At 47.5% G+C, this 11,183-nt stretch overlaps 1 protein-coding gene across 7 annotated transcripts in view; it reads left to right on the top strand.

The window, feature by feature from the left end:
* Positions 1 to 2,569: 2,569 nt before the first annotated feature.
* Positions 2,570 to 11,183, top strand: part of LOC118674016 (malonyl-CoA decarboxylase, mitochondrial) — a 55,215-nt gene continuing 46,601 nt past the window's right edge. For 2 of the 7 annotated variants that reach the window (XM_036345151.1, XM_036345147.1), the window contains exons 1-2: positions 2,578 to 3,169; positions 10,184 to 10,296. In XM_036345151.1, coding sequence (XP_036201044.1) covers positions 2,630 to 3,169; positions 10,184 to 10,296 — 653 coding nt within the window. In that variant the 5' untranslated portion in view covers positions 2,578 to 2,629. Of the gene's footprint in view, positions 3,170 to 10,183; positions 10,297 to 11,183 lie in introns of all 7 variants that reach the window. The other 5 variants (XM_036345153.1, XM_036345149.1, XM_036345152.1 and 2 more) reach the window with 3 other exon arrangements.

Here is an 11,183-nt window from a genome sequence, read left to right as displayed (position 1 = left end):
GAGTCTCTTTTTGTGCTAGGTTTCTTGTTAGTTTGACATTTCATGGGGAAATTTATCCTAGTTGGTCTTTTTAAGCAATTTGGGCAACTCCAGTAAAGAAAAAGTCAGCATGAGAGTCAGCATGCATGGAAGTATTCCCTACAGAATGACTATTTAAATGCTTTTCCAACCAAAGAAAGTAGAAGCTGTATAAATATCCAGACATGGCAAAGGGATTAAGAGAGAGAGATTATGGTACAGCAACTCAATTGAATGTCAGCCAGCCATTAAAACTGATGATTATGAAGATGATTTGGAAACATGAGAATGATATGTGATAGGATGAGAAGTGAAAACTACAGGAAGTAAACAGCACAGACAGTGATTACAACTAGAAAAAGTATGTTGGCCTGTAAGCAAATACTGGAAGGATTTGCAGAAATAAAAACTGCCATAATTAAGATGCTAGAATTATGGGTGATTTTTTTCCTCCAGGATTTTCTTTAACACTATTTTTTCATAAAGTAGACATTTCTTGCCCTAGCCAGTTTAGCTCAGTGGATGGAGCGTCGGCTTGCAGACTGAGGAGTCCCGGGTTGATTCCAGTCTAAGGCATGTGCCTGTGTTGCAGCTTGGTCCCCAGTAGGGCGTGTGCACGAGGCAGCCAATCAATGGTTCTCTCTCATCACTGATGTTTCTATCTCTCTCTCCCTCTCCCTTCCTCTCTGAAATCAATAAAAAATATATTTAAAAATAATAATAAAGTAGACATTTCTTGGGACAGTGGCCCAGCCCATACCCCTCTCCTCTGAACATTAAGTCCCCACCCAAAAGGATGACTCCCTCCCAGCCTCCTGCTTGGTCCATCTAACCCTGTATCCCAGCCTGGATACCTGATCCACACTGGACTGATCAGATTCTCTCTACAGATTCTCTCTAGATGCTAATCTCCCTGGGGCAGGCTTTTTTTTTTTTTAAAGATAAAATTTACGTAACAAAAATCACAACTTTAGCCATTTAAAAGTGAGTTGAATGGTCTTTAGTACATGCACAATATTCATCTAATTCCAGAATATTTTCATCATTGAAAAGAAACTCCATAGATATTATCAGTCACTCCCTTTTCTCCCCTCCCCAGGTGCTAGGCAACCGTTAATCTATTTTCTGACTCAATAGATTTGCCTATTCTGGATATTTCATATAAATGGAACAATATAATATGTGGTCTTTTGTTACTTGGCTTCTTTTACTTGGCATAATGTTTTCATGGTTCATCCATGTTGTAATGTGTATTAGTACTTCATTCCTTTTTATGGCTGATAATATTCCATTGTCTAGATATGCAGCTTTTGGTTCATCCCATTCATCAGTTCATTGACATTTGGGTTGTTTCTGTTTCTTGGCTATTATCAATAATGTTGCTATGAAAATTCATGAACAGGTTTTCTGTGAATTTATGTTTACAGTTCCTTGCGTATCTGGGAGTGGAATTGCTGGGCCATAAGGTAACTAACTCTGTGTTTAACTTTTTGAGGCCGAAACGATTTCCAGAATGACCACACCACTTTACATTCCCACCAACGGTGCACGAGAATTCCATTTTCTCAACATCCTCACCAACACTTACTCCCCTTTCTAAACACTGTTATTATTATTGCCAGTTCCTACATTTAAATGTCACATGTTCAGAGAGGCCTTCCCGGTGACCCTGTTCACAGTGGGAAGTCCACGCTGGCCCACGCTGCTTCTGACGTTTATTTCCGTTATATAACTTATCACAATGTTTAGTTTTATGTTATCATCTGTCTCCTTCATTAGACTGTAAACTCCATGGGGCATTATCAGGTCTGTCTGGTTCATTATTTTATCACCGTACCTAATGTAGGACCTAGCACATACCAAGTGGGTAATAAACACTCTATGAATGAATGAATGAACGAATGAACGAACGAACGAGCGAACGAACGAATGAACGAACGAGCGAGCGAATACTAAGGAGGGAGGAACAGGTTGGGAACCGGGCGCTCAGGAGAGCCCCATTGGCCGCACCCATGAACAGCTCGCCAGGGGCAGCCAGGGCCTGGGTTCCGAGCTCAGAGAGAAGGGCTGCAGCTCTGGGAGTCACTTGTATAATCAGACCCTGACGGCGAAATGAGGGCGTCCAGGCTACCCTGTCAGAGGACCCCCACCGCGAAACATGGGAGACATGCAGATTCCCCGCTCCTCCCCCGCCACACTGAACCAGCATCCCTGGGACGCGCGAACAGGAATCCGCAGGCTAACACGTTCCGCGGGTGATTCCGATGCACCTGCGGTGGGCGAGTTCGGCTCTAGAGAAAGGAAGGTGCTGGCGCGGACGGGGAAGAGCAGGGAGGGGCGGGGACGGGGACGTCGGGCGACTGGCCGCAGGTCGGGGGAGCAGAGGCCCGAAGCGGCCGCCAGCCCCGCCTCCGGGCCGGGACCTTTCGTCGCACTTGGCCTCGGGCCGCGCCCCGCCCCGCCTCCGCGCCCCGACGCCGCGCCCTCCGATAGGCCGCCGCCCCGCCCGTCCCTGGGCCTCGGCCAATAGGGCCGGCGCGCGCCGGAAGTCGGAAGCCGGAACACGGCATCAGTGGCGGCGGCGTCACCTAGGCAGCTGCCCCCCGGCGCCATGCGAGGCCTCGGGCCAGGTCTGGCGGTGCGGCGACTCCTCCCGCTGCGGTTACCCCCGCGGCCGCAGCGGCCGCCCGGTCCCCGGCTGTCGAGCCGGCCGACGGTGTCGGGCGCCCTGGACCGGGCCATGGACGAGCTGCTGCGCCGCGCCGTGCCCGCGACGCCGGTCTACGAGCTGCGGGAGAAGTCGCCGGCGCCCGCCGAGGGCCAGTGCGCGGACTTCGTGAGCTTCTACGGCGGCCTGACGGAGGTGGCCGAGCGCGCCGAGCTGCTGGGCCGCCTGGCGCAGGGCTTCGGCGTGGACCACGGCCAGGTGGCCGAGCAGAGCGCCGGCGTGCTCCAGCTGCGCGAGCAGCCGCGGGAGGCGGCCGTGCTGCTGCAGGCCGAGGACCGGCTGCGCTACGCCCTGGTGCCGCGCTACCGCGGCCTCTTCCACCACATCAGCAAGCTGGACGGCGGCGTGCGCTTCCTGGTGCAGCTGCGGGCCGACCTGATCGAGGCGCAGGCCCTCAAGCTGGTGGAGGGGCCGCACGTCCGGGTAAGGCCCCCGCCAGGGCCGCCCTGACCCCCTGGCGCCGGGGACAGCCCGGTCGCGCCCTCCATTGCATCCAGGTCCGTGGGCCCATGGCAGCCCCTCTGTAGTCCTCACTGCTCCTCCAGCCCCAGACACTGCGCTTCCCCTGCCTGGAGTCTTGCACATCCCATGATGAGTCTCCAAACCCTGTCCCTTTCCTTCCCAGGCTTTCAGAATCTTAGCTCCCTCTAGTCATGTCTGGCTCCAGTCCTTACTGTGCACAGCTTGTTAGATAAGGCCATCGCCTAGTTTTAAGAGACTGGCATGCCTCCTTCATGATTAGTATGCTTCACAAAGACTTAACTGTTGTAGCTGAGAGGTTTCATCTGTGTGGTATACTTGGAACGGGTACCCAACTGAGCACCAAAAAGCCTTTCTAAAAACCTGGATTGTGTCAGCACAGTTGATTGTGCAACCCATTATGTGTAAGCCGTCGGTCCTAAGAAGTCCTGTGAAATACACAGAGATGACTAGGACCCGAGGTCCCCGCGGTCTAGAGTCCGGGTGCCTACTGGAACTTGGTTCTTACTGCACAGGAGTGTGGAGACTTAGGTAGAATGTCACCTGTCTCAGAATGAAATCGTCCATCCACCCTTGGACATGTGGCTGTCTAGTATTTATCTTGTGTGAGGCTTGCTCCAGACTCCCAGGTCAGCTGGTCCAGGAGTTCCTGTCCTGGAATGGGAAGGGTGCTGTTCACACATTTGCTCATTTCCTCCTCAGCACGCCGTGGGGAACTGTGCCGTAGGGGAGGCCGGGTGCAGTGCCCGGAGAACAGAGCTGGTGAGGGCCAGCCTCAGTGGCTCCGCAGTTGTGTACTTCATCACTACGCAGCGACTCTTGGAGTTGAGCATTTTTAACTGGATCTGAAATGGGTTGTTCTCTCAGAGTTTGCCGTTTCTCTAAAGTGGGGGGCGGGTAAAACAATCAGTTCATTGGTAGGTTTGTTTAATTTCACTGATCAGGGCTTCAGGGTTCTCTAGTTGTGACTAATACTTGGTGCAAGCGTCTGTCTTACCAGCAATCCCAGTGCCCATCTTTCTCTAAAACCAGAGTCAGCCTTTATTCCATTGTTGAAAAGTCATCGAGCTTCACATCCCAGGAGGATCGCATTTAGTGTCTTTCCTTTGGCATTTATGATGCACAACAAACCATCCTGGACAACGTTTCCATCTTGACGCTCCATTCCTCGCTCCTCTCCAGCCATGCTGATTCTTGGATGGAAAGTTCCTGAACCCGCATCCCTGTGTGATGCCGGCTTGGGAGGCCTGGTAGCATATGAACTGCCTCCACCCTTAGCTCATTCACTCAGCTTTTCTAGCCACTCCAGCTCAAAGTGGTCTCACCCAGTTTTAAGCTTCCTGAGATTATTGCACCCCTCACTTGGATGGTATACATCAACCACAGAATTTAGTGTTGGAAATGTGTTACTTCCTCTGCTCCCAACTAGATGATCAGCTCCTTGAAAACTGGAAACCTTGTCTTAAACTTCTTGCATAGCAAAATGATGAATGAAGCATTGAGATAGACTCCTGGGTGCCCCGCCGTAAGACAAAGTCAGCACACTAATCATTGCCATTTGTCTTGATGTCAGATTGCTGCACTCACAGGGTTCTGCTCCTGGAAGGAAGCCCAGAGGGCTTGGGAGGGTTTCTGTACAGCGGAGAGAGACATCAGACATTCAGGCTGCCCTTGGCAGATTTCAGCGTGTGTTGGCCCTGGGAGGTTTCTAATGCTTCATCCCGTTCTAATCCTCTGATTCTCTGACACATTACTCAATGCGTCCCCTTGCTCTTGCCCACATGGGAAAATGCTTAGTTACCCTGCAGTGGAGAAGGAACATAGTGGCAGCTGAAAGCTGTGACGTTGAGACTTGATTTGGAAGAGAGGAGATTGCCCAGGGAAATCCAGGGCTTTGAGCACCAGGTCCTCAGATGTTCAGGCTTTCTTTATTTATTTAACCAAGCTGTCCACGCAGGTGAGGGGGAAATGTGTACCTATAGCAAAAATATATTTTTTGAAAATATATACATATTTCTACTGATTTCAGAGAGGGAGAGAGATAGAAACATCAATGATGAGAGAATCATTGATGGGCTGCCTCCTGCACGCTCCACACGGGATCAAGCCCACAACCCGGGCATGTGCCCTGACCACTGAACCACACCAGCTGGGCACAAAGATATTTCTTGAACAAAGGATAAATAATGATAGCCTGACCTTTGCCTCTGCACCTGGTGGACACATTGGGTGCAGAAACCTTTTCTAGTTTCTATCATGCCTCCGCCATTTCTCTACCTGAATATCCTGTCCTTATATCTAGTATGTCTGTTAGTGGCTAAACCTGGTGATTCCCTTCTTTGCTCTACATAGTTACATAAACATTTTTTTAAATCCCTATCATTGAAATCATTCAGATTTTTTTAATCTATAAAAATTGTCATCTGGGATCTGAAATTGTAATCTATCACCAGAGTCACTTAGTGTCCATCTTGATTCCCTTCGCTCTCGTTCTGGATTTTGCATTCAAGTTAAAGAAGGGATAGAGCTAGACCTTCTTGCTTTTAGGGACTCAGTGTTAGAAACCACCAGATGATTGGCATGTGGTGCGGTAGGGCAGGAGTCCCAGACCCCCAGGAGCCTGTGACACTGGGGAGTGCGGAACTCCTCCACAGTTGCTCCCCATGTCAGCCCCCCTTCCTGTGTGCACACAGCAGACACCCTGTCACACAGGTATGCTACCTGCCTGGCCCCTGCTGACCTTAGGGCTTGCTAGGTAAAGTCAAGTGAACACACGCTGGTTTACGTGTGGGCTTTTACCCTGGAATGGATTTACCCTGAGCATTTGCCCTGGAATGGATTGGTCCACTGTGTGGCTGGCATGGGTCCTCGTTTACTGGAGTCTTTAGAATAACTAGCTATGTGAGGCCAGACAGGGTGCTGATTCTCAGTGTCTTTGGCCAGACAGTATAGTGGAAGAAGCACTGGGTGGGGAGACAAGAGGCAGGTTCCCAATCCTGTCTTTGCCATGCACTGGTTAGAGGCACGATTTTATGTGCCTTTAGCCAAGCCACTTAACTCCCTGGGCCGGCTGGTTCTGCACTGAGGTGAGAAATTCAGCTGGTGGTTGGTATCAGCCTGCTTCTCTCCTAAGCAGTGCCCTGAGGGATATGGTGGGGCTTTGCTAAAAGTACGGTTTACAAATGAGGCTTTGCTAAAAGTACGGTTTACAAATGAGGGCAGGTTTGTTAAGACCTCTGCTCTGTCCAAAGGTTGTGATTATTGGAAATGTGGGAAGAATCCAGAAGACTGACACTTGGATTTCAAGTGTCGCCCAGGATGAAGATTAAAGACATGAGGCCACGTGGGTCTGTCTCTCGGACAGTTTAAGTCAGACAGGTTTCTTTTCTCTCCCACGAGGATCTTAATCCTTTTTGATAAGTTCAGAGTAAGTGTCAAGTCTCTGCTGAGAAGATACAAGTGCTACGTTGAAGAAGGTTTTTACAACCTGGCAAAGTCAAAGATCTCTGTTGTTTTCTGACATAGCAGATCCAATACACGGATGCCTCCTGAACAAAATGCCCTGTGAATTTGTAGTGTGTGCCCAGTCCTGCTTGGAGGGGTGTGTGTGTGTGTGTGTGGAACATGGTGGGGAAGGGTTATGTGGAGGGGAGGGTGCTATGTGGTTTCTGTGTTGGTTTCTAGGCTTTTTGTTTTTCCCCAGGAACGTTCCCAAAGGCCCATTTGGGTTGAAGAGTTAGATTTCTGAGATTAAATCCCCAATGAAACTGAACTGAACCCCATTATAGCAGAAGGTCTGAATGCTGTTCAGCAATCTGTGGGCACTAGAGGGAAGTTGGCATTTAGAAAATGAAAGGGTTTATTGATGGGGATTTAAACATAGAAACTATGGTGAAATGAGAGGTGTGCCTAGGTGGAATATAAGCGTGTGTCAGACACGCTTAGCATCCTCACCATTGCAATGCCCAGCCCTGGTAGGCACTGTCGTACCACATTTTTTGGTGGCTTGTCCTGCTTTAAGTTAGTATAGTGGTCCTTGTTGGTTCTACTAAATTCTGTGCTTAGCTAGGCTTTTAAAAAGCCTTATTTGTAGATAGGGAAGTGGGCCCCAGCCACCTGGAGTGTAGCAGCTGCGTGAGTTGGAATTGTACCTAAAATGTTGTAACTTCAGCACTATGACCCTTCCCCATAGCTTTCAGCTCCCTTCCGTCAGGGCTTCTGAGCAATGAAAAGTAACTCTTCTTCACATCAAAAATGAGGAGACCTTTATAGCCAAAGACTTCAGAGGGCAGTTGGGAGACTGCTTTTTCTCTGCTGAAAGAGTTGGCTGGCCTTCTGAACAGTCACCCGGGATAAGTAGAATTGGCAGTCCAGAAAAGACAGACCTAACGCTGACTGGCATCGCCACAGTGGTCCCGGGAGCTGTATTTCTCAGTCTTGGATTGTGGATACAGGATTGCAGGATAAATGAGCAGATTTCTGCAGCAGTGATTTCTTCCCTCCTGCTTTTTCTGTGATCGCCTTGCTGCAGGGGTGGCTCATCCCAGCCTGAACAGCTTCTTGTACTGTCAGAACTAAGTGGAGACATGTAACCTTTAACCCAGATTCCCAGTTCTTGTGACCAGTGTCACATTTTATAGCTGTCAATAGCCCAAAATAGAATGAAGAGACTTTTAGACGAGGAGCTTTCATCAGCCAAATCATTTCTTTAATAATTATTTCTGAATTAATACTGAAACTAGATCCAGCTTTTTCTCTTATGAACGTAATAGAGATACATGGAACTGGACTAATCCATTTCTAACCATTTAGTGCAGAGTTCCTAACCTGGGGTCCATGAACCCCTGGGGATGATCCATAGTTGCGTTTCAAAAGGTCTATGAACTCCAGGAAATAGTATGCAAAATGTAATTAATGTGTGTGCATTTTTCTGGGGAAGTGGCTCTGGTTTTTATCACATGCGTAAGGGGATGGGAGGACCCCAGGAAGATTAAGAACCATTGAAGCCAAATGCAGTAAATACAGTTTCATAAGGAGCCATTCTGTATTGCCTAGCAAATGACATCTCATATCCTCCCTTCCTTCTACTTCTTAATCCCCAATTCTCAGTTTTTCTTCTCTTTTTCATTTGATATCAATCTGTTAGCCATCTTCCACATGGGCGGCCCCGCTGAATGCTTTGGGAACTAGAGGAATGAATTGGAAATGATCTGTGCCTTTTCAGAGCTTGGAGCCAAGTAATGGAGACTAGATTGTGGAATTAATCAGTAGTTAAAAGGAATTGCAAAGATAATCTGGTCCAACTGCCTATCAGATGCTTAAATCCTTTTTTATTTTTTTAAATATATATATTTTTATTTTCAGAGAGGAAGGGAAAGAGAGAAATAGAAATATCAATGATGAGAGAAAATCATTGATTGGCTGCCTCCTGCACACCCCACACTGGGGATCAAGCCCAAAACCCAGGCATATGCCCCAACCAGGAGTTGAACCATGACCTCCTGGTTCATAGGTCGATGCTCAACCACTGAGCCATGCCGGCTGGGCTAAATGCTTTTTTTTTTTTTTTAATTCTCACCTGAGAATATGTTTCTTGATTTTTTGAGAGAGAGGAAATGAGAGAGAGAGGAGAGAGAGAGAGAGATTTAAACATTAATTGATTGCTTCCTATATGCGCCCTGACCTGGGATTGAACCTGCAACCTTTGGTGTATGGCAGGGGTCCGCAAACTTTTTAAACGGGGGGCCAGTTCACTGTCCCTCAGACCGTTGGAGGGCCAGACTATAGTTTTTAAAAAAACTATGAACAAATTCCTTTGCACACTGCACATATCTTATTTTGAAGTAAAAAAACAAAACGGGAACAAATACAATATTTGTATTTGCATGTGGCCCGTGGGCCGTAGTTTGAGGACCCCTGGTGTATGGGATGACACTCTAACCAATTGAGCCACCCAACCAGGGCGCTTAAATCCTTTTTAAAACAGCTCCATCACATTGTCGACCCTGTGCTTGGTCACTTCCATGGGGAGATTCACACTCCTAGGAGGACATCTGTGGACAGCCCTAGCTATTCAAAAGCTCTTTAAGTTCAGTTTGAGTCTGACTCTGTGTCTCCCCCAGTTCGTCCTAGATTTACCCCCTCCCCCACCACTCTGGCTATAGAAGCCCCCTGCTGTTACAGGTTCAGTGTGGTCACAGCGGCTAATCTGAGACGGGTCTGCGCCTGTCCTTTCCTTACGCACCTCTTGTTCCAATCTTGCTTGGGAGGTTTCAGTGAAAATTATCTTCAGTAGTAAAGTTGACTCAGTTTTCAGAAATAGATTGCATATAAGCAAGTGAAGTAAAATTAGAATAATTTCATCAAATCTGAATGCATTGATTGTCAGATACAATATTATTTTATGTCCCATTAAGGGGGGGAAATGCTGTCAGTTAAATTGTGCCCTGCCCTCTTGAAAGATGCATCCTGACCTGAGAGATGTTAAAGTATGAAAATGCGCATCTTAGAATTGATGAAATACGGTACCTGGACCCAGTGCCTGCTTCTCCTAGGAAATGAGGAATGATGCTTTGGCTTATCAGAAACTTCCTGAGGGCATGGGGCTGGAGCTCAGTGCTGCCTGCGTTAGTGCCTCCCTTACGGCACACCACTCACTGTCCCGCTCACTGGCTGTAGTTGTGCTCACTATGGAACCAATGGGAGCATATTACTTGATTTGGGAAAGTTAATTCAAGTTGACTGCTCCCGTTCAGGTATCTTACAGATTGAAGTGAAGCGCTGCATTCGGTGTGACTTGGTTGAGGTCGGAGGGCAGTAGCGCTGTCTCAGAAAAGGCCGTTTAGAGAAGCATCTTGCAATCTCCTTTGAGCTTGTGTTTCGTGTTTTAGTTCACTGGACTGGTGACAGTGCAGAGATGGGCTTGGGAAAGCTGACACTTTCTCCTCTCCTTTTCAGGAAATGAATGGTGTGCTGAAAGGCATGCTCACGGAGTGGTTTTCTTCGGGATTCCTAAACCTCGAACGGGTGACCTGGCATTCGCCATGTGAAGTGCTTCAGAAAATCAGTGAGTAAGTATTCAGCTTGTCACGTTTCTTATATCTTAGCTGAAAGCCAGTCTCCATTCACATGTATATTTTGTTCCAACCCTATAAAACCCAAACACAAAGGTGGCTGTCCCCGCAGGTGACATGCAGGGTCTCATTTATGCCCTCGTATTTAAAGCACACGGACCCCCTTTTCTCCAGATCCCATTGTCAGAGCTGTATGAATTCACTGCATTAATCTAAACAGCATCTATCTCATCGTTAAAATTTCTCCCTGGGATAAAAACCTCTAAATTAACAATATTGAACATAATTCCAACATGTCAAAGACACAGTAAAATGCAGCCTAATATGTTATGATTATTCTCACAAATGGGCAGCTCTTCCCGCCTCAGGATCTTCACACTTCGTGCTGCCTTACATGATCTAAGGTTTGGAAAATGTTGTACTATTTGAGGTGTAACCGACTCGAGACAGTGTTGCCATTGCACATGTTGAAGACAGAACAGTGGGTGGCTGAGGTTGCTAGTCAAAGGGAACCAAGAGACCTGTGTTTGCAACATTGACTTCAAACTGCAGATTCAGAGGAAATAAAAGACATAGAATGTTCAACGCCTAAGCATCTGGTTAGTTTCTGTGTTACAATCTGCTGCATAACTGCTTCCCAAGAGCCTCGCAAACTAGTCTTCACACCGGGTATTAAAAATTAGAGCACAGTTTTGCGTGTAAAGTAGTCATTAATTGTAGTTCCTTTTAGTCTGCTGTTTCACATTAAAATAATTTTCTTTAAATTTTCCTGAAGAGGTTATTGAAGCTGTATTTAAAGGATTTATTTGACTTTAGTGAGTAATATGAATCAGAATCAGCAATGGTTATTTAACTCGTAATTGAACATTTGTCTTACCTCATTA

This window comes from Myotis myotis, unplaced genomic scaffold, assembly GCF_014108235.1.
Source record: "Myotis myotis isolate mMyoMyo1 unplaced genomic scaffold, mMyoMyo1.p scaffold_m19_p_19, whole genome shotgun sequence".
Lineage (NCBI taxonomy): Eukaryota > Metazoa > Chordata > Mammalia > Chiroptera > Vespertilionidae > Myotis > Myotis myotis.
The sequence above is the reverse complement of the archived record's forward strand: the minus strand, read 5'-3'. Positions and strand labels throughout refer to the sequence as shown.